Source organism: Anabrus simplex, chromosome 5, assembly GCF_040414725.1.
Source record: "Anabrus simplex isolate iqAnaSimp1 chromosome 5, ASM4041472v1, whole genome shotgun sequence".
In the NCBI taxonomy this organism is placed as follows: Eukaryota; Metazoa; Arthropoda; class Insecta; order Orthoptera; family Tettigoniidae; genus Anabrus; species Anabrus simplex.
This window is the reverse complement of record NC_090269.1, coordinates 367,992,933-368,017,823: the sequence shown is the minus strand read 5'-3', so window position 1 is coordinate 368,017,823 and position 24,891 is coordinate 367,992,933. Positions and strand designations below refer to the sequence as shown.

The window sequence follows — 24,891 nt, the reverse complement described above, 5'->3', positions numbered from 1 at the left end:
TACACAGATGAGGGACACAACTGGTATTGACTGAGTCTTCTACTATGAGGCCAGTTCTTTTATAGATGAAAGGTCACAAATTGTTTTCAACATTAGAGATCGGAAACTTTTAATCTGTCCAGGAAGAGTAGGTGATAAATCGGTATAATATTCGCAAAATTTATTTTCCTTCTTAATTTCTCTCTCTTCTAAGCTGACGAGTTCTCTTGGCTGCAGTAGCGAAAATTTCGCTGATATATTTTTCATGCCTTTATAGCTTACTGAAAGCTGCTGGTTTGTTATATCCAGGCAACCGCTAAACACAAATATTCGGAATCTTTTTTTCTATGTTTTGAATTCTTTCATCAATCGCCAACTCATCAAATAACCTTTTGACGTGACGTAGTCGTGGTTGTATTTAATTGAGTCTATTTCTGGAGATTTTCAATTTTAACTTCGGTGCGTGTTGCGGCGTCCATGGAACCCACAAAACCGGGCGAGTTGGCCGTGCGCGTAGAGGCGCGTGGCTGTGAGCTTGCATCCGGGAGATAGTAGGTTCGAATCCCACTATCGGCAACCCTGAAGATGGTTTTCCGTGGTTTCCCATTTTCACACCAGGCAAATGCTGGGGCTGTACCTTAATTAAGGCCACGGCCGCTTCCTTCCAACTCCTAGGCCTTTCCTATCCCATCGTCGCCATAAGACCTATCTGTGTCGGTGCGACGCAAAGCCCGTAGCAAGAAGGAACCCATAAACGAGTCTAGCATTGCCTCAATTTACTTGTGCTAATAACTTGACTTTCATCTTTGTCGGACTCAGTGGGTCTGAGGGTAGACCACTGGCTTTTTGATCCAAAGTAGTGAGTTCAATCTCGGTTCAGTCAGGTAGTATTTGAAGGTGCTCAAATACGCCAACCTCCGGCACGCAAGAGAACTCCCGAAGGACTAAATTTCCGGTACTTTAGCTTCTCCGAAAACTGTGCAAGTAGTTTGTTGGTTGTAAAACCAGTAACTTTGTTATCATGTTATTAATCACCATTTTTTCTATCCGACCTCGCTTGGTCATCCCTCCTTTCTTCTGTCCACAACATGATTAGATTTACGATATCTAGGAAGTATTTTATTTTTACACTCTTCTTAGTCGGTTCCGTTCTTTCTACCGATACCATCATTCTTATGGTCGTAATATTGAAAGATGCGTTGTGACAGTTCTTAGAGGGTGGTCCGTTTACTGCCTGCCTGGGTGGAGAGATGGGAGTAAAGGGTTGCCATGGAAACAAGGGTGAACCCACAGCAACAGCAGTTGCCATGGAGATAAGCCTGCTGGCCAGTTCGTGTTGCTTGGAGTTGAGTTACTTACAACAGAACACAGCGCTCAGAACGAACGAACAAGTGATCCAAAAGCGAAGGGAAGGAGAAAGGAATGCAGGAATATGGCAACACCGTGCAGTGGCACGTGCAGTGATCCTCCCTCCAGCCTATCTGCCAAAGCGCTTCTTTTAATATTACGGATACAGAAGTTAAACTTCTTCCATCATTTTTACTCTATTAATGTGAAGAGGGGACGAGTATCTCGCACCACCAAAACAAATAAACACCATCACCACAGATACTGTATTTCCGCTAGACAACTATTGTCATTTACGACTCCCCTAGTGGTGTTAAGTAGAAATGCCCTGAACAGCGTGATGAAACATGGCTAATGAGCCGGCTTATAAGGTATTTTCCCCGGTTGTTATCGAAAGCCTATGACCTTCAAACGATATGTGTTGAAAACAAACACCTGATTGTTATGCTAGAGTTAATGAGCTGAGAGATTGGAGAGCCACGCCAAAGTCAATTAGTAAACTAGGCTGTTCTCAAACAAGCAACTGATCTTGTTCCAATTGTCTTATTTATTTATTTATTTATTTATTTATTTATTTATTTATTTATTTATTTATTTACAGGGTTTGTCATTCAGCAACGCCTCGCCTTCCATGACGCCGACCAGAGCCAAAGATGTAAGTTATTCCCATTGCGGTAAGTGCAGAGGCAGATGTCATGAAATAGCCACTCCTGCTTATACTGCGGAACTTTAACACCTTGAGTAGCAATTAGAACTTACATCGTTGTTGTTTGAGTCATCAGTCCATAGACTGGTTTGATGCAGCCCTCCATGCCACCCTATCCTGTGCTAAACTTTTCATTTCTACGTAACTACTGCATCCTACATCTGCTCTAATCTGCTTGTCATATTCAAACCTTGGTCTACCCCTACTGTTCTTACCACCTACACTTCCTTCAGAAACCAACTGGACAAGTCCTGGGTGTCTTAAGATGTCTCCTATCATTCTCTCTCTTCTTCTTGTCAAATTTAGCCAAATCGATCTCCTCTCACCAATTCGATTCAGTATCTCTTCATTCGTGATTCGATCTATCCATATATTTATCATATCCGTTTAGAGATCACAATAATAATAATAATAATAATAATAATAATAATAATAATAATAATAATAATAATAATAATAATAATAATAATAATAATAATACCGAGCTCGATAGCTACAGTCGCGTAAGTGCGGCCAGTATCCAGTAATCGGGAGATAGTGGGTTCGAACCCCACTGTCGGCAGCCCTGAAGATGATTTTCCGTGGTTTCCCATTCTCACACCAGGCAAATGCTGGGGCTGTACCTTAATTAAAGCCACGGCCGCTTCCTTCCCATTCCTAGGCCTTTCCTATCCCATCGTACCATAAGACCTATCTGTGTCGGTGCGACGTAAAGCAAATAGCAAATAATAATAATAATAATAATAATAATAATAATAATAATAATAATAATAATAATAATAATAATAATAATAATAATAATAATAATACGGGGCGAGTTGGTCGCGGTTAGAGGCGCGCGACTGTGAGCTTGCATCCGGGAGATAGTGGGTTCGAATCCCACTGTCGGCAGCCCTGAAGGTGGTTTTCCGTGGTTTCCCATTTTCACACCAGGAAAATGCTGGGTCTGTACCTTAGTTAAGGCCATGACCGCTTCCTTCCCACTCCTAGGCTTTAACTATCCCATCGTCACCATAAGACCTATTTGTGTCGGTGCGACGTAAAGCCAATAGCAATAATAATAATAATAATAATAATAATAATAATAATAATAATAATAATAATAATAATAATAATAATAATAAACTTCAAATATCATATGAAAAAGCCCAGTACATGGAAGGAGCCTCTCGGTTTCTAGAAGGGCAAGCTATGATGACTAAATATGGACAAATTTCCCAAGTAAATAAATTCAAATACCTTGGAGAAATCATTCAACCTTCTGGAAGCAAATAAGGAGAGAATTACTAAATTACAGAAAGCATATCGAATCACTCGGAACATATATAACAAACAAAAAAGCATTATCTGGGAAAATAAAACTAAGACATTATAATACAGTTACAAAACCTGAAGTTACGCATCGGAAACATTTGGTGGTATATCACTCATAAAAAATATAGAAAAGCAAGAAAGAAAAATTTAACGGAAAATTTTCGGCCCAGTCTGCACAGAGGGAGTATGAATAAAAAGGAAATATCATGAAATGTGTTGCCATACTGAAAAAATCTTAAACACTATCAGGAAAAGGAGGTTGAAATTCTGTGGTCACATTCTCAGAATGAATAATGAGAGACTGACCAAAAGAATTCTAAATATTGCCCTCACACTGAAAATCAAGAGCAACTGGCTAAATGAAATAGAAACAGATCTTCAGGAAATCAACATCAACCAGGAAATTGTGAATAACCGATCTGTTTTCAGAACACTGATTAATAATCATTGTTTCGTGGAGCCAAAAGCTAGAACTAATAAAACCTGGACAGAAGAACATAAGAAGAATTTCAGTGAGAGGATGAAAAGAAAGCAAAATCATCAGCTAAATAAGTTCAAGCGTGTTCCTCAGTTGGGCATAACGTTGTGATGATGATGATGATAATAATAATAATAATAATAATAATAATAATACCGGGCGAGTTGGCCGTGCGCGTAGAGGCGCGCGGCTGTGAGCTTGCATCCGGGAGATAGTAGGTTCGAATCCCACTATCGGCAGCCCTGAAGATGGTTTTCCGTGGTTTCCCATTTTCACACCAGGCAAATGCTGGGGCTGTACCTTAATTAAGGCCACGGCCGCTTCCTTCCAATTCCTAGGCCTTTCCTATCCCATCGTCGCCATAAGACCTATCTGTGTCGGTGCGACGTAAAGCCCCTAGCAAAAAAAAAATAATAATAATAATAATAGCAAAGTCCTCTCCGTACAGGCCATGAAGGCCCTTGGAGGGGTGTAAGGTAGTCTTCCACTATACGTTACCTCGACACTCGGTGGGATGGAGTGGTTAACTCTACGCCCGGTTACCTTTGTCCCCCGCGTGCTAACCTAGTACTCATTGTTTGTGCAGGCTGAGTGAACCCCAGGGCCATGCGCACCTCCGAATGTGAAAATCTCGTTTATCGACTTCTTGACGGCGAATCGAATCCACGTCCTTTCCGGTGAACTGAGCACGCCTTTACCGCCTCGGTCAGGGAGCTTCTAATAATAATAATAATATTAATAATAATAATAATAATAATAATAATAACAATAATAAGTTATTCGACTACCTTTGGGACTAGAAAACAACGACGGCATGGATTAAGGAAGTTAGTAAAGATCCAGGAAGTTCAGATGTTAGACAGGAGAACATTTCGGACTATGATTCAGAATTATGAAGGTTTCCAAGTCGAAAGAACTGCAAAGACGGGAAGAGCCAGGACGGATGAGCAGAAGAAACAGCATGTGAAGGAATACTGGAGGAAGAGGAAACTTCAGACAAAGAAAAAAATGAAATTGTAGCGTGATTCTCAGTGGTCAATTCACTAATAATAATAATAATAATAATAATAATAATAATAATAATAATAATAATAATAATAATAATAATAATAATAATAATAATAATAATAATCCGTATATACATATATACCGTCATAAGAGTTTTGTCCGTATATTGCTCAGAATTTAAAAAGAATTGTATTTCTGTAACGGTCCAGAGTAAGAAGGAAATGCATTTTTTAATTTTCTGTCATTTCTTTGTGTCCGCCTGTATGTGTGCACAGGCATCCCGAGCAAATGGCTGAAAAGAATTTAATGAAAATCGGTATGAAAAGTCGAGAAATGATGCACTACACTCTAGGTTATAAATAACACTAGCCTGCAAAATAAAACTTTTTTTGTGCGGTAAAAACGAAACTAGGTGAATTTTATGAATTTCTTAACGCAAAATTCGAGAAAAAAATTAGTTTTGGCGAATCACGTCTGGTTTGGTGGCAATTTTACAAAATATTATTTTGTTCTTACGTAAAATTGTTGATACTCAGTATTGATTAAATTTGATGTATTAATGTAAATTTCTGCTTGCAAAACGTAATCATATTTTTCATGCATTGAATACACATAAGTGCTGCTTTGTAAGCAAGTAGATAGTATGTATTATATTTTTAATGTATATTGAAATTCGTGAAACTGAAGCATAAAGCGCCTATTTAGTTTCGACTGTACAGTTGCTTTTAAATTGTTTTGTTACTTACATTATATGCACGTTAGATTCACACCTCGGTCTTTTGCCGTTTTCCGTGGAATTTCCGGGTTTTTTAAGTTCTTGAATGATCTCTAGAAGGGTCGTCTCGTGCAATCGACCAACAGTAATCGGCCATCATATTCACATTCCAACGTCCCTGATAGCGTCGTTCTGCATCTTTGAGATCCTGGTGAAACCTTTCACTTTGTTCTTCACTGACAGCTCCTAAATTTAGAAGGAAATAATCCAGATGCGAAGCTAAGAAATGAAGCTTAAGGCTCATATTACACCCGAGTTCCTTAAACTTTACCAACATTTTCCTTACAATTTCTTTGTATTGAGGGTCCTTAATGTTGCCAAGGAATTTAGTCACTACATCTTTGAATGCGTTTCATGCCTCTTTCTCAATTTTGGTCATCGTGTCTGTGAAAATTTTATCCTTCATCTGTTTACGAATCTGTGGTCCATCAAATACGCCTTCTTTGATCTTTGCATCTAATAATGAGGGAAATTTAGTGGATAAATATTGGAAGCATAGGCTACTTTTATCTAATGCCTCGACATACAGTTTCATCAATCCAAATTTGATGTGCAAGGATGAAGTAGAATTTTTTTACGATCAATAAGACTTACATTCAAGACATTCTTGGATTATGGTTGTAGTTGTTTCCTTTCTGTCCAATTCACTGTATCCCAATGTTTATCCCGTGCCCTGCTATCCCATTCGCATAGAAAACAGGGGAATTTTGTATAGCCTTTTTGTTGTCCCAGCAACAATCCAATGATCTTCAAATCACCGCAAATTTGCCACCCATGCTCATGATATTTAATTTTTTCAAGCACCAGCTTTAAGGTCTCGTATGTTTCAGACATTTTTGTGGAGTGTGCAAGTGGACGGATGCCAGAACATTTGTATTATGAAGCAAAACAGCCTTTAAACTTATTTTGGAAGAGTCAATAACAACACGCCAGTTACTAGGATAATACTCTTTCTCTCCCAATCGACGCAGAAGATTTGAAACATCCGTACAAAATACAAGTTCATCTTCTTGAGTATAATACTTTCGGACTGTTATCTTTGAAAGGAAACTACTTTATCAGTCCATTATAAACATTGCATAAGGGCTGGGGCTTTTAACACGTCTGATTATTCAAGTGGTCTAAGATGAAAGACAAACTCTCAACTGTCTTATCTTCAATCCTACATACCTCGCGGTCTATTGCGTATCTGTGGGAGTTTGTTATGAATTTACCAGGAAATCCCTAACTACAAAATGAAAATTTAGACAGCAATAAACCTATAATAAAATGCAAACAATAACAAATCAAATCACATAATTGTATTCTAAAAAAAAAAAATGCGCGAGAACATCTCTCAACATTACATCTTACGAATTCATGCAGATACTAAAACACCGAATTGCGTCAAAACTAGACGTGATAGGAAAAAAATAGCATCATTTTCGGAATCAGGGCAGCGATTTCCATAAGAATTACATATTTTCTATTTTACCGCAAAACCATGTTGGCTAGTGAATTTTATTCTCACTGAGTGAAATGGTAGTTTAGGGAAAGGCCTAAAATTTAATTCTTAAATATTTATGTTATTAATGGCCCTATAGAGATATAAATCAGAGCTTAAAAGTTATGCTATACAAAACCCTCGTTCGCAGTATAGTGATGTATGGAAGTGATACGTGGACCCTCCCAAAGAAAGCCGTGGAGAAGATAGATTCCTTCGAAAGGAAAATCCTGAGGAGAATTTATGGACCCATATGCGTACAAGGGGAGTGGAGAATTAGATATAACAATGAACTATATTTCCTGTATGGGGAGGCACCCCTGTCGCATGCCATTCGAATGAAGAGACTTAAATGGGGAGGTCATCTAATTAGGATGGAAGAACACCGAATCCCAAAGAAGGTATTCTTAGGAGATTTTGGAGGAGGAAGGCCTGTGGGAAGGCCACGTAACAGATGGGAAGATGGTGTACATCAGGACGCAGCACATATCCTCAAGATCCGGAATTGGAGAGTAGCTGCACGAGATCGACAAGTTTGGCGGAGAGCAACTGGGGAGGCCATGACCCAAAAACGGGCCGTCGCGCCATAGGTAAGGTAATGGCCCTATTGATAAATATTATGTAAGTAATATATAATTAAATTTTCGATTATTTTTGTCTCTTTTTACCGTACCGGCTAAGTAAAAGAGATATTCGTGAATTTCTATTTTTGTTTCCATATCAAAGCCGAAGTACGAGAAAATGGGTAAACAGAATTGAATGAAAATCGGTATGTAAAGTCTGGTAATAAGGTGCTACAGTCTAGGATAAAAGTAATTTTATTCAGGCTGTATGAAATGGTAGATCAGGGGAAGTTAACTAAAATTTGTTTTTTTAAATAGGCCTAGCTGTGTTACTGGTTTTATCGAAAAGTATCACATGCCGTAACAAAAGTTATAGAGAATACAAGTTGCAATCATGTATGTCTTATACAGTTTTACCTGATCGACTATGGTAACTTAATAGAATAATTAATTTAGACTTTTGTCGCTTAGTCCATATTTTTATTTGAAGTTGCTAGTGGCTTTACGTCACACCGACACAGACAGGTCTCATGGCGACGATTAGTCCACATCAACGCCAAGCATTGTTAACATGCAAATATTGCTCAGTCGTGTTAACTGGCGATGGTTTTTGATATGATTATCTTCAGGTGTGAAACCACGTGGTCCGTATCAACAAGGAAAATTGTGTAGATGATTTTTAAAAATGAGGAAATGTGGTAAAGGAACGACCACTTGAAGAATAAGACAAGAGCGAGTCATCAAAGAAGGAAAGACTGCTCTAATATCCCAGAGTCGGAAGAAAACTAAATGTGAAGTAGAGACGGCTGAAAAATAACGTAGCAGTTACTTTGTCACAGTTACATGCCTGTCACTGTTACAAATGTAACGAGGATAAAAATAACAGGTTACCGAGTAACGACAACAGAATAACGTACTAGTGAAAACAGTAACTGGGAAGTTGGAACTGTCACTAGTAGCAGCTTACAGACGCAGAATGTGACCTTCAGAGTTCAGATAGTACGTATGTCTTTGAGGTGAGAGCGTTTTCGTGAAGATTGCTTTAAGTCAAATACACTATAGTGTAAAATATACTCTATAGTGTATTTAAGTCGCTGCTGTCATCTGGTAACTAAAGTGTAAACTGTTATGACATATTCAACTGCTCAGGGGTAATCGTTGACTCAGACATCGCGCAGGGCTACCTACAGTATAATTTTATTATAAGTTTCACCCCACCCATATAATTTTTCTTGTACGGTACCATAAATACATTAGTATTCTAACTTTCCATATTGATATTATAGATAACTTATTATCGATAACATTACTTCATTTTACATAATCGACCCATTTGTAGGCTTACCGGTTTGTGTCGAGGTTTGGCAGACAGATCATCATGTTTTCTTGTGTTCTATCCTTCGTCGAGGCATTGTCAGCTCTAGATTTCAGAAAAGATGCTATGTTGTTTCCTCATTTCATCTGTTGTCTGCCTCTCGTTAACTTTATAGCAAATAGGAGAGCGTGTTTTGCTGCACAGACTTTCAAAAGTATAGTTGCGTGCGCGCATGTGCGATGAATGAATGGGACTTCGCAACACAGCTGTAAGCAGGCAAGCTTGAAACCGTGACCAGGTTGTGACCAATAAAAGGTGAGTAACGTTAGACGTTATTTTTAACAATTTTTTTTTCACAATTACTTTATTGTAGCAGTGACAGATGTAGCAGTTACACAAAAATAACCGTTTGTCACACCTCTAATGCGAAGGCCTACAATATCGAAAGCTCATAAAACTGATCAGCAATAGCATTACATTGACCATTGTTGTGATGTGATTGATGTGATTTGGCTGCCACTCGTCTCCGATAGATGAGATTACTGCTGCGTCCCGAGTAAAGCAGCCTGCCGGAATATTGACTGGAAGTAGCTGGGGAGTTGGATAATTTTGCACATTCTATAAGATTTCCCCGTCAACGACGGGTACTGCAGCTAATAATAATAATAATAATAATAATAATAATAATAATAATAATAATAATAATAATAATAATAATAATAATAATAATAATAAATGTTATGGCCTCAAATCTGAGTTACAGACCTTCTGAAGTGGACCCTCTGTGGGTTGAGGTTGTATCACCTACCTGTCGTAAAAGGAGGCTAAAAGGAAACCTAGAGCCTTTCATCCTGGGAACATGGATTGGCGACCATGAGTCCCCAAGCTGAGTTTGACACTGCTTCTGCTTACTTGCACCTGGCTCCTCAATTTCATTTTTCCTGTCCGACCTCTCTCGTTCAACTCTTTTTCTTCTTCGATCACCAAACCAAACCCGATGGCGCAACAACCTCGAAGGGCCAAATCCTACCAAGTGACTGCTGCTCAGCCCGAAGGCATGCAGATTATGAGGTGCCGTGTTGTCAGCACGACGAATTCTCACGGCCGTCATTCTTGGCTTTCTAGACTGGGGCCGCTATCTCACAGTCAGATAGCTCCTCAATTGTAATCACGTAGGCTGAGTGGACCTCGAACCAGCCCTCATGTCCAGGTAAAAACCCAGACCTGGCCGGTAATCGAACCCGGGTCCTCCGTGTAAGAGGCAGGCACGCTACCTCTACACCACGGCGGTATTACATTTGCCAGGCCATGCGAGTCTTTCATGTTCACGCCTTTCGTGGCCCTTGCCTTTCTTTGGCTGATATCTTCATTTTTCGAAATATCGGACCCCTTCCATTTTTCCCTATGTAGTGTTAATAGAGGATTGTTGTCTAGTTGTACTTCCTCTTAAAACAATAATCACCATCACCACCTTCTGAAGTGGTGCTACCTAGGCGGCCTGCCTACCAATTTTGACACTCCGATTATACTGCTTTCTAGTGGCAAAAGCGAAATTCTACTGAACGGGTACTACAACTTTATTTTCTCGAGGAGTACCAAGATTTTTGGCCGTCTTTCAAATACCGACTACCTCAATCGGGCAGCTCCATGGCTAAATGGTTAACGTGTTGGCCTTTGGTCCAAGGGCTCCGGAATTTGATTCCCGACCGGTTCAGGGATTTTAACCTTTATTTTTTTAATTGCATTGGCTCGGGGACTGCTATGTGTGCCCTCTTCATCATTGGAATTCATCATAGATAGGGCCCCATTCTCACAGACATTAGGTAGCCTGTAAGGCAGGGCCTATCAAACGCCCAGAATCTCACGCGTGCAATCTGCGGCGCAATGATGAAGAGGGCACACACAGCAGTCACCGAGCCAATGCAATTAAAAAAAATAAAGGTTAAAATCCCTGAACCGGTCGGGAATCAAATTCCGGAGCCCTTGGACCAAAGTAGCCCAGAGACGAAGCGTTGGTCCGAGCCGAGCCGAGTGGGACCGACGCACTGTGCACAGGAACTCAACTCGGCTCAGATTTGCAGCGCTACGGAGCAAGTGAGGAAGAGGGAGACAGGCGGAGCGAGCGAGACAGGCGTGGGGAAAGAGAGAGACAGAACTATTGCTCCAAATCGAGGAGTGGGGGTCTGCACTGTGGTCAACCAAGCGAAGTCGTCTTTTGCTCCGTGCACAGTGCATGAACCCTGAGAGGCCCTGCTATAAGGCGTCAACTCGAAAGACCGCACCAGGTCACTTCGGAGTCCATACGTCATTTTTATTACCTCAGTCTGAATCGAACTTATAAACTGTGGGTCGTGAGTCAGACATTACTAATCTAAATGAGTAGCTTGGATGTCTGAAGCTAAATCCTTTCAATTTTTGTATCCTTTCCTAGTATATGCCGTTTGTTTTCTCGGACATAGGCTAAACATGACGGAAAGGTTCTTGAAGGGCGGTGAAAATGTCCATTCTGTACTTCATGCTCGCATGTAAAAGGTATCAGTGTTTTATTCGACAAAATTAATTAGAACTCAGATCACCCAATGGAGATTCGATTTATGCTTGGGAATGTCCACTGTGATCTACAATTAGTGAATTCTTGTGATAGTACATTTGTGTTTGTATCATTCACAATGAGAATTGACGTAAATAACGTGTTAGAGGTTTGATACCAGATTGAAATCGGTTTGATCAAGAAACTTGAAGATAACACTTACTTCTGCTAGTTGCTTTACGTCGCATCGACACAGATAGGTCTTATGGCGACGATGACACAGGGAAGGGCTAGGAGTGGGAAGGAAGCGGCCGTGGCCTTAATTAAGGTACAGCCCCGGCATATGCCTGGTGTGAAAATGGGAAACCACGGAAAACCATCTTCAGGGCTGCCGACAGTGAGGTTCGAACCCGCTATCTCCCGAATACTGGATACTGGCCGCACTTAAGCGACTGCAGCTATCGAGCTCGGTACTTACTTCTGCAATCCTAGACGAAGAACTAGTGTAAATGCATTACGAGGAAACTACTGATGTCGAGCCTGTTTACAAGCCTTTCAAAGATGGTGGAACTAAAGATGTTCCCTTCGATTATATCAAGACGGTAATTGGAACTAAATCAAAGGATGGACATTCAAAACAACCATGCATCACTTCAGGAGGGTCAAGGACAGCAGCTATCTCTCTCGTTATCAGAGATGTTATGAAAGAAAAAGAAAGAGTGAGAAGATCAAGGTCATATCGGAGTATGTGCGGCCTAATTTTCAAGAGGCAAAGGCTAATGGTATTGATATAAGACGAAAATTAGAGCACTTGAATTTGACTGATTTCAAAGCTGGATGTAATTGGGTTTGGAATCACAAAACAGTTCACAAGATTGAAAATCCACAGCCTGTTTCCAGTCATTCGACCGGATCAGGAACGGAATAAATGAAGCCCCATCTAACGGCGAGGACAGGAATTGTGCCGGCTGCCGAAGCCTGTCGCACTCCTCTGGGACAATGATAAATGATTGACAGATGAAATAAAATGATAATGGGGAGTGTTGCTGGAATGAAAGATGGCAGGGAAAACCGGAGCACCCGGAGAAAAACCTGTCCAGCACAAATCTCACATGGAGTGACCGGGGTTTGAACCGCGGTGTCCAGCGTTGACAGGCTGGCGCGCTGCCGCCTGAGCCACGGAGGCTTCCAGTTCACAAGATTGTTAGTCGCAAAGTTACGCTCTTTGTAACTTATAAGCATGCTCAATCGCAAGAAGAGATTGAGAATTCTAAGATTGCATTTGGTATTGAATTCACTAACAATATCGTTACTAATAAATTATCAGCTGAAATTCTGAAAACCCACCAATCTGGATTTAATGATGAAATTCGCAGATATCGCATACTATCGAGCATCGGTGAAAGAGACACGACTGTCGTAGTGAAATCAGCATTTGGAATATCATATGCGTATGCAAATAAGGCCATTGTGTCCATGGAAGGTAAATTTCTCTCGCCACATCTTATTGTCTTACTTGAATCAAGTGGGACATTTGGTTCCCTTGTGCAACGGAACATCGTCCGATCTTGTTCAAAATCACCCAAATCGGACAAGAGTATTCCTGAACAGTGTCCGCTACCACTGCCATCAATGATCACCATGTCTTTGATCTACTCTTCATAACATGTGCTAGATGTGACCATCAAACATTGCATAATAGCCTTCTCTACGTCACATGCAATCACGGATTCGTTGGAAGACACTTGGCTGTTGCCGGATTGCATCACAGACATTGAACACGCGTTCTCGTAGTGTATGGGGATGGCATACATCATGGTCTTTACATGTCCCCGAAGCCAAACATCTAAATGGTTAAGTTCAGGTAAACGGGCAGGCCAAGGTATTGGTCCTCCCCGACCAATCCAGCGATCATGGAAGACTCGTGTTAAGGATCGATGAAAATGGGCCGGTGGCCCATCATTCGTGTATCACATTTGCAGTCGTTTACGACCAATGTTAGGCAGGAACGTATTTCCATCTTTTCTTGCATACGACCCTCCGTAAATTACTGGTACATCGTGATCTTTGTTGATAGAGGTAGTGGACCATAACTCCGAAGATATTGGGTTTACGACCAATGTTTATAGGACCTTTTTTCCTTCGTTTGCTGCGTGCTGCCTCCTCAGTAAATATCGAAACCTTTTTCAAGGACATCCTGTATACTTCTTTTCGTCAATGGAAGAAGTTCGCCAAAGGTTTTTGTGAGTGAGTTTTACTCGACAACACTGATATTGATCTCCAGACCCCTAACGCTATTATCAACCTTCATGCGCTTGTCCATAATCAGTTCAGTGCTCCCGTATCCAATAACATGACGAAGTCTGCCTGGCTGAAAGCTGCATTTCCAGTTGAATGTGATGCCTTTGGTGCTCCTAACAATGTTATCTGCGACAATGAAGATTCGAGTTGCTCAAATAGCAACCGCACCAATGCATCCTTCATCCAACGTGCATATTGTAATTTACATTGGTGCTTAATAGATTTGCACATAGAGTACCGCAAACATGTTTAAGTATATGTAAGGGCAGATGCAAATAGTAAAACAATCATTATTTATAGCTGAATGTCCTGCCGTATTCATTATTATACCAATATTCATCTAGGTTCATAAACATGTTACATTTACGGACAGGATTTTTTGAAAATACATATGTGCATATGCAAATGCATATTTCATAGCTCTGTTGGATTTATTGCATATTCTAAAGATAACAGCGTATTTCAGCACATGCATTCGAAATTAAGTATATAATTTAAAACATCTCGCGTGCGTGTTAGACATCCCTTTTAAGCGACTTTCTGAGTAAAATATAACGAGATAACAGTATTTTATGCAAGCACTCTCCCTGGGCCAACGGCCGTAGCCATGTTGAAACACCGGATCCCGTGAGATCTCTGAAGTTAAGCAACATTGGGCGTGGTTAGGAGTTGGATGGGTTGCCACGCGCTGTTGGGGGGGAGTAAGGGAATGGAGGAGCGGAAAGGAACTGGCCACCCTACCGCACGTAAACTCCGGTTCAGGAGCACCTGTGCGGAGGTTCGGACCTGCCTTTGGGCAGAATAACTCTTACCTTACCTTACTCTGCCTGCGGTTAGTTTTGTGAGGAGTTTCTTCAGTTAATGTGTTACTTTATCCTTAGTCCACATATCATTTATTCAAAATGCCGAAAGAGAAGAGTAGCAGAAAGTAATTATTAAATCCGTTGGCGGCAGGCAATAGTGATTATTCAACTAATGGCGTTGTCGTCTATTGTCAAGTATACCTGAAGGAAGCGGAATATGACAATAAATTTCAATTTCAATAACATGCAAAAACGACTACACATATTACAGCAAAGGAGGGAAAGAAGAACAACACACTAGAACTATGATATTTCTTACGCATGTAAAATCGAAGCCTCCACTTAATACATTTTCAGTCGATCTTTTTAAGGCAGCAGTATTCGATGGAATAAATTAAACAATCCACTTCTACAATCATTGCTGAAGAAATAATGTATAAACCAAAATACTGTATTCCAGGACTAAAAATACTTGTAGTTATCTATTGTGATGCTTCTTTCTGCATTAAATGGATACATGTATAAAGTGAGTGAATAAAATTGGCTTATTCTCAAGCCTTACATAAAATAAATTTCATTACGCTAAGCCCGTATTGTCATAAGTATCACTTTAGCAATCCTTACACGTACAGTATTCCATCTTTACAATACAATTTGAGTCTTTATTAATAGACTACATTAAAATCGATACATGTTTCATCCCTAGCGGGACATCATCAGTCAGCACATGAATAACAGACCTTATAAAAATTGTCACATGGGTATTGGTACATATACGAAATGAAAAATACGTTCACTGTATAGATAAAAACGACGTATGACGTCTTGTACTTTAAAAAAAATGTAACTGCAACTTTGTTACAAAAATCTTGAGGAGTCTGTCCGTATGTTGAGCATAATTGATGTTGAAAAACGTGGAACATTCAATTTACAGGTCAAACATTTGACTAGTACTGAATGGTTGTTGGAGGAGTACTGCATGAGTAATCTCTTAGCCTAAAAGTAGGAAAAAATGCCGTGATACATATTCTCAAGTGCATATATTTCTATTTTTAATGCATATTTTCAACATTGTTAGTGCATAATTGCGTTCATATTTTAATCGTTTTAGTGCATAAAGATCCGGTCCGTAGTTATAATTACTGCCATGGACAGCTAAAATTGATACATACAGCTGAACTTTCCGTCGTACTTTATTGTGTTCCATTATCAGTCAGGCCTTTCGCCAATGTTTCTTGCTGGAGGTTCGTTATACCATATTCATTAAGATGGGTAGTTGATGTGCTAAACATGTGAGGCTGTACCTTTATATTAATGATCTGATTCGTAAGGGGAAATGCTGTGACTGAATTGTACTTTATATCTTCTCAGGCGGCCATGGGGGCAAATCCACTCGCCGTCGCAGCACCTGCGAAGGACGGTGACGCCTTTGTTCTGGATATGGCCACAACTGCCGTCGCCGTAGGAAAGGTAAAGGAATTCTTGTTCAGAATGTTTATAAAAGAAAAGTGTTATGCATGACTTTAGTATATCCGTTGTATGGTAGCTAAAAAATGGCGGTAGGCTGTCACTGTTGTAACAGCTGCAGGGTTTTGAGTGTTCGTAGACTCACTTATAAGAAATAAAAGACAAAAATTATGTGGATAATAAATTTTATTCAATAGAACGTGGTACACTTGGAATGTGAGTAATAACTCGGTGTAATATGGGTATGTGATTTGAGAAATAACAGGCATAATTTAACCTCTTGAGGCCCGGCTATATAAATATCCTCAGTTGAGGACATTGAGTTTTATCACAATTTTCCATGTTAAATCCACTGACAATACTCCAGACCAACTCCACTCATTTGAGGACAATGAGACTGTTCTCTGGTAACAGAATTTCCAACTAGAATTGGCGGGATCTGTTTATTTTACATCACAAGTCACATTGTTTACCTATGAGATACTCCACAAAGCAAATTATTGGTATTGTTTGTGTACGATTGTTAGTACTCGATCTTTTTCTGTTGATATGGTGTGTTTAAAGTTTTCTCTCAGTCCTTGCTTATTTACTGAACGTGACTGAAGACATTCTGATCTGTATTCGTCATCGTAGAATTTGTCCTCAAATGAGGACATCAGGCTTCAAGTTAGCATTTTCAAATTATTTACTTAATTATTCATTACTGATAAGATTTGGAAATTTAATATAAATTTTTACAATTTGATTTTATTCACAGAGAATGTCAATCAATCAATCAATCAATCAATCAATCAATCAATCAATCAATCAATCAATCAATCAATCAATCAATCAATCAATCAATCAATCAATCAATCAATCAATCAATCAATCAATCAATCAATCAATCAATCAATCAATCAATCAATCAATCAATCAATCAATCAATCAATCAATCAATCAGTCACTACTGACCTGCATTTAGGGCAGTCGCCCAGGTGGCAGATTCCATCTGTTGTTTTCCTAGCCTTTTCTTAAATGATCGCAAAGAAATTGGAAATTTGTTGAACATCTCCCTTGGTAAGTCACTGAGGAATGCATTATCTGAAGATGAAATTCTGGATTTCCTTGAAAATGGCGATGTGTCTAATTTGAAAGATGGCAAGGGTATTTAATGCAGCATTTCAGATCATTCCTTTCCTGACATTGTATCGTATGAAGTTGATGTTGAGAATCGGAAAGTGGTTCAAGGGGAGGATGATGCTGATGGACTTCTATCTGAAATTACTGAAAAGGAGTTGGAAGGGAATATCCAGTAGCGTAGCCAGGACTGACCGATTGGAGGAGGGGGTTATAGTTACAAAATGGTGATAAGACATAATGAAGGTGCTTGTGCAGGAGTGTCATTATAAGGCCAATGATACAAGTGAATTATGTTAATATTCAGATAGCAGTACACTGCAAAATATTACATTAAAATACGTAACAGGAACAGTATGATCAAAGTCAACAGTTTTACAGCTAACGGTATGTTCATATTACAATATAAAATCCAACTTTTGGAGTTTCTTAGAAAATAAATTCAAGAGATCTGTTGGTTTTTCAGTTATGTCTCTGTGAATGTTCAAAAGAGCCAACCCATTGAGTCAACTTTCACTCGTTTATTGTTAGTTTCTGTTTACTTTCTTTTGTAAAAATTGCATGGGTTGTAGGGTCTAACCCCCCAGTAATCCCCCGTCCCCTCGGCTGCGCCTGTGATTCGGGAATAATATTACGAGTAAACGTAAGATCAATAAATGAATTGCCCAGCATGCTGGGATAGTTGCTCGGTACAACATTCAAATTAACATGATATATTTCTTATTCTATACAACTGACCACGATGTATTCACAACGACAGCTAACCTCCAACTGAGTTCGCAAGTCAACACAGCGCCATCTTATAACAGATGATGCGTGTGACGTCACATATTTAGCACAAATTTTGCTTTACATTAAAGCGCTATTTCATTTAACCTACACTTCAGATTTTTCAACATGTAGTCTTCTCTTTAATCTATCAATTGAGACATTAAATATAATCGTAACTTAAATTACGTGTTTTACCGAAACACTAAAATACTAAAAGCGTCTTAAAATGTACCCGTTGTCGATGAACGTAAGTCTACGTTAAAAGGAATAGCGCATGGTGCTGTGCTTTGCTCCGCAAAAGAGAAGAAATATCGATTAAAGCCATACTTTTTACCATCCTAGAGAGAATTTTTCTTAGCTTCCCCTCTTCAATACCAGACGCATGTAAGAATGAAACCTATACTGACTCACGACCATTTATTTCCCTCCTTTGCTGTGTCAGCTTTGATGCATAGTACCACAGCTTTTCGAACAAGAGTAGATTTATGCTGATTTGGGAATACTTTAAGATGCAATCTGAACTTTGAAACCGAGCGGAGTGGCTGCGCGTAAAGCAAATGGCGTATGGCTTTTAGTGCCGGGAGTGTCCGGGGACATGTTTGGGTCGCCAGGTGCAGGTCATTTCATTTGACACCCGTAGGCGACCCGTGCGTCGTGATGAGGATGAAATGATGACGAAGATGACACATACAGCCCTCTGGAATCTATCTAAATGGTTAAGTTCAGGTGAACGGACAGGCCAAGGTATTGGTCCTCCCCGACCAATCCATCGATCATGGAAGACTCGCGTTAAGGGTCGCCTAACCCTACGATGAAAATTAAATTAAACCACGCCGGGGATATTCGAACGAGTATGACAGAACTTTGTGTGACGATGCCATGTCTGCATTGACGCAGGGGAATCCATTTCGAACATTTGTTGTAAATGGAACCGCCAAGAGATCATCTTCAGTCTCGACAAGAGTCTCACACACAAGGCTTTTCACATGGCCCCACAAGAAGAAATCAAGTGGGGTGAGATCAGGTGAACGAGCGGGCCACGATACAGGACCTCCTCTTCCTATCCAGTTTGCAGCGAATGCCTGATCCAGGTGTTCGCGAACCCTCAGTCCAAATGGATGGCAAATGGATAGTGGCCTTGCATTCAAATAATCAACTGGAATCAAATCTTACGTTCTTGCAGTTATTTCCTGAAGGCTAATAACGCTAGCCATTTACCCATGGAGCCGGGAAGTGGCCGCGCGTGTTAACGCGCTATGGCTATGAAACCAAGCTCTGCAATTGGGAGACGCGTAGGTTTGAAGCCCACTATCGGCTGTCCTGAGAATGCTTTTATGTCCTTACACATTTTCTCTTCCAAACAAACACTAAAAGCGTCTTAAATTTCTTTTTCTCGTGCACCCGTCGTCGATGAACGTAAGTTTAATATTTCAATTGACAGAAAAAAGAGGAGGCTTTGTTTTAATAATAAATAAGTGGCTTTAATCCAGTTTATTATATTTACTTATGTTTCAATTGACATTTAATTGCCTTGTAATGGTTTAAGGTGGAGGTCCAGAAGCGCAAGGGAGAGTCTATCCCCGAAGGATGGGCTCTGGATTTTCAAGGCAAAAATACTACGGATCCTGACGAAGCACTCAGGGCTGGGAAAATGCTACCTGTGGGAGGGTTAGAAACCACGAGTGGTTACAAAGGATATGGACTGAGTATGGCTGTTGAACTGTTTTGTGGAATACTGGGAGGTGAGTATTGGGAAGAGAACCTTACTTCATGCAATTTTCATTTGCAGTACAACCCTGGTTAAACGAACTAAAGGGGAGAGAAGCCGTTTCGGATAACAACTTTTTCGTTAAAGTCATGGACACCTATTGCTTGTTTGTTATCTAATTGAAAATCCACAGCCTGTTTCCAGTCATTTGACCGGATCAGGAATGTAATGAATGTTATCTAATTACAGTATGTAATTCTGAAGTGTTTTGAAGGCCAAACGAATTCAAAACTATCTTTGTAGGCTACAATTATGTATTTTCTTCTTCTTCTTCTTTCCGATGAGGCCTGCTAAGGACGACGTGCCAATTTCAATTCAGTTCTTCATACTTTGTTGTTTTCTCTTCCGCTCCTTCCAATATTCTTTCATCCTTTCACTATGCTGTTTCCTTCTGTCCTCGGACCATTTCGTACCAGGCTTCTTGTTCAATCTTCCTTGGAATCCTTCCATACTTACTACCCTCTTTATAAACATTTCTCTGTCCATAGTTTCTTCTTCTCTTTTATTATTTCTTTCTAAATGTTTCTTTACTTCTTGAATCCAGCCAGTTGTTGCCTTTTTATCCCATATATTTTATTTTATTCAAGTTTTATTTTATTCAAGTTAAAATTGATATTTTTAGGTTACAGTACATCAATATTTACAGGATGCATCCGTGATGATGTTACAAACTTTCAGGGATGATGGAGGACGGTAAATGGATCAATTTGAGATAAGGAACCGTAGTCCGGAAACGATCGAGTCAAAATTTAAACAAAAGTCTACACATTTAAGTCCGTTTACTTGCACAAGTTTCACATGCTGCCCCATTAACAACAAACTTTCGAAATGGCGTCCCCCTGCGTCAATGCAGGCATGGTATCGTCACAAAAAGTTATGTCGTATCCATTCGAATATCCCCGGTGTCGTTTGAACAGCGTCGGAGGCAGCGAGAATTCTTGCGAAAAGATCCTCTTCAGTCTCGACAGGTGTCTCATACACAAGGCTTTTCACATGGCCCCACAAGAATAAATCAAGTGGGGTGAGATCAGGCGAACGAGCGGGCCACGAAACAGGGCCTCCTCTTCCTATCCACTTTGCAAGGAATGTCTGATTCAGGTGTTCAGGAACCCTCAGTCAAAATGAGGTGGGCCTCCGTCACGTTGGAACCACATCCGTTGATGTAGGGCGAGTGGGATGTGTTCCAGGAATGTGGGTAGGACATCTCTTTTTTTTTTGTTATTTGCTTTACGTCGCACCGACACAGATAGGTCTTATGGCGACGATGGGGCAGGAAGGGGCTAGGAGTGGGAAGGAAGCGGCCGTGGCCTTAATTAAGGTACAGCCCCAGCATTTGCCTGGTGTGAAAATGGGAAATCACGGAAAACCATCTTCAGGGCTGCCGACAGTGGGGTTCGAACCACGATCTCCCGAATACTGGATACTGGCCGCACTTAAGCGACTGCAGCTATCGAGCTCGGTAGGACATCTCTGAGCACCACTGTGTACATTGCTGCATTTAGGTGGGGAAGACGAAGAAACATGATTACTACGTGATCATTGACTACGCTTGCCCACATGTTGACTGAAAGTTTGTGCTGATGGCTCTTCACAACTGTAGCGTGGGGATTCTCATCGGCCTTATCATGACTATGGTGACTATTTAGCATTCCGTCTCTGGTGAAACAGGGTTCATCTGTGAAAAACACATACGCAGGAAAGTGAGGATCGACTGCAAGGTGCTGCAAGACCCATTGGCTGAACACGACTCAAGGTGCGAGGTCAGCAGGACTCAAAGCCTGCACTTTCTGTGGATGGTAGGGGTGTAGCTGCATTTCACGTAATACTCGCCACACAGTCATATTCGAAACATTCATTTCACGTGTAACTGCACGAGTGCTGATTGCAGACACCTCATTCACGCGAGCAAGCACTGCATCTTCTAAGTCGGGAGTCCGTATAATTCGTCGCCCTCCTCGGTCATTGTGCTATGGTACTAATTGCCCTGTTTCAATCATTGCAACAGTCGTGGAAACACGGTGTGAGCCGGATGTCTCCTACGTGGATATTTGGTCCTGTGCAACCGCTCGGCTTCTGTGCTGCCTCCATTTGCTTGCTCATACACGAATACCACATCTGCAACGGGGTCAAACCCAATTGAGGTCGGTGGCTTTTAAGGGTGTTTAAAGGTGACAACCCCATGTTGTTGGCTTCCAGTACGTTAAAGAACTACTGCGGGACGAAATTCCGATATTCTGGTGTCTGTTACTTATAAGTGGACATTAAACAACTTGGATTATTAATAACTTTTGACTCGAACTCCGGACTACGGTTCCTTATCTCAAATTGATCCATTTGCCGTCCTCCAACATCCCTCAAAGTGTGTAACATCATCACGGACACACCCTGTATATTTAGTATAAATCACTCATTCAATATAATCAGTAATTTTGTTTGTCTCTTGCGTCCTCCCAAAATTTTCGAGCAACAATGTCCCGCAATTTTTCATTATTTATAGAAGGACGTCAGCCGGCGTAGGCTCACCGCATTGTTCAACGAGGCTTAGGACAGCCAAATAATAATAATAATAATAATAATAATAATAATAATAATAATAATAATAATAATAATAATAATAATAATAATAATAATAATAATAATAATAATAATAATAGCTGTACGTCCCACTAACCACTTTTGCGGTTTGTGGTGGCGCCGAGGAGCCGGAATTTAGACCCGCAGGAGTTTTTTACGTGGCAGTAAATCTACCGACACGAGGCTGACGTATTTGAGCACCTTCAAATACCACCGGACTCAGCCAGGATCGAACTTGCCGAGTTGAGGTCAGAAGGCCAGCGCCTCAACCGTCTGAGCCACTCAGCCCGGCAACCTAAAATAACAATACCACGTGTACGTAATTTAGTTTCTGTGTTAATTTAAAAGAAAAAAAGTATTAAGTACAGTATACAGTAGACTGCAGCTGGTAAGACGGAAACTTTTAACTTTTGCATTTAAAAAAAACAAGGCATTAAATTGGCTCGGGCACCTCTCCGGTAGCCCAGCGCGCTCTCCCAATCGCGATTATTCCCGTGCAGTACATTATCGTGATTTTTGGATTTGCGATTTTGGACGCATTTCGGGTAACTCTGGTTTCGGTTAACCGGAGTTTTACTGTATATGTAAAGGGCGTATGAAAATTCAACACTCAAGCTTCTAGGGATGTACTAAGATACAAAAACAAATATTTATTGTTAAATATTGAGAGGTCGGAAATCAATAGTTGATGTACATTTCGAGTTGGTTGATAATAATAACATATCAATTTAATTGCACTCTTCTACAACAACTGTTCAAAAGTGTGTCCTCCCGCACATACATGTTCGTTAAAAGACCCAGGTATAAGCTGTACAGAACACGCAACTGCAGGCACCAGAGTGACGAACTCTCTCTCGGATTCAACTGAAGTCTCATACACCCATTCACTCCGCTCTAAACGAACGAAAATATACTGCGTGTTGTCGCAGTACAGACGCAGCATTCTGATGTCATGGCATGCTTAACAGAATATGCAATACTGTTTTGAAGAATGAGAATCATAATTAATTTAGTACAGTCCCAGATTTTTTTGGTCAACAATTCGTTTTAGACCCATAGTTATTTAACAAAAAGTTGTTTGCTTCGAGCTTCGCTATCATCCCTGAAATTTGGAGTGTTAAATTTTCATACAACTGTATATACATGCGTTTATACAGTATGTAACTCAGTAAATGCCCTGTTACAGTAGCATCGTATCAGACAGATTCTATATGAAGGTTTACCTACTTGTCATAAAAGGTAACTGCTGTGGTGGCAATATACGAAGGGCGTACTAGGCCTATATTGTTTTACCCTTTATTTTTTGTACGTCCGGGTATGGTTCACATTTCACTTTTGAAGGTGGTGACGTCACGGCCGACTTGATGCGTCGCTCTAGCTAGAGCGCAGCGAGGGATCCAGTCGGCCGTGATGACGTGTAACTAATGTCTTGTTCTACCGCTTGGTAGCAGCACAATCACAGGGGCCAACAAATGCACTCGTCATAGCCATTTCATAACAAGACCGTCAGCGTAGGAGCAGACAATGCGGAATATCAAAGGCAGCGCTATACGACTTGGTTCATATGGAAAGGAGACCACTGCAGAAATTCATCGGCGCTTGGTGGCAGTCCGTGGAGAACATGCGCCGTCACGGAAAACAGTTTACAACTGGGTGGAAGGTTGGAAAACAGCGTGCATATCGGTGGACAAGGGAACCAGTTCTGGAAGGAATGTGGCAGTGTCAACACCAACCAACATTACCCGGGTTAAACAGGCTATCCAAGGAAACAAATACATCACATTTACGGAAATGGAGGCAGCCACGGGAATTAGCCGAAACACGCTGCAGCGGATCGTGCACGGCTACTTACAGTTGGGGAAGGTGTCATCAACGTCGGTGCCTAGACTCTTGTCTGCATACGAAAAGCAGAGGCGTGTAGACGTGTGCAGAGAACTTTTGCAACGCCATGATCAAGATCCAGCCGATTTCATGGCTAGGCTTGTGACTGGTCATGAGACATGACTCCATTACCATGAGCCCTGTTTTCCAACCTTCAACCCAGTTGTAAACAGTTTTCCATGGCGGCGCATGTTCTCCACAGACTTCCACAAAGCGCCGATGAACTTCTGCAGTGGTCGCACCTTCTTTCCCTAAGAACCAAGTCGTATAGCGCTGTTCCTGACGGTTGGTTTCCATGTTGTTTGCTCCTACGCTGACAGTGTTGTTATGAAATGGCTATGCCGAGTGCATTCGTTGGCCCCTGTGCTTGTGCTGCCACCAGACGGCGGAACAAGGCACTAGTTACACGCCACCACCTTCAAATGTGAAATATGAACCATACCCGTACGTAAAAAAAGATAAAGTGTAAAACAATTTAGTACACCCCTCGTACATCTACTATACCCATTGCCTGTCATAAAAAGCTTCTTAGGCCCCTGGTGCTCTCGAAATGGAAGAGTAGGTTTGCTATCACGGTACCCTCGCCTGAGCCTAGCATTGCTTCAATTTCTTGTGCCAGGTTCCTCGTTTTATCAGACTTCCCTTGTCAACTCTTGTTCTGTTCCGACTCCGATAATATAAGAGACTCATTTCATTCCCGTTTGTGGCT

The 24,891-nt window shown here is 40.7% G+C and overlaps 1 protein-coding gene across 1 annotated transcript in view; it reads left to right on the top strand.

Moving 5' to 3' along the window:
• The window catches only part of LOC136874925 (uncharacterized oxidoreductase YjmC), a 110,705-nt gene that overhangs the window by 71,112 nt on the left and 14,702 nt on the right, over positions 1-24,891 (top strand). Inside the window, exons 4-6 of the mRNA XM_067148635.2 lie at positions 1,928-1,981; positions 15,974-16,072; positions 19,506-19,701. Of these exons, the coding sequence (XP_067004736.2) occupies positions 1,928-1,981; positions 15,974-16,072; positions 19,506-19,701 (349 nt within the window). The remainder of the gene's footprint in view (positions 1-1,927; positions 1,982-15,973; positions 16,073-19,505; positions 19,702-24,891) is intronic.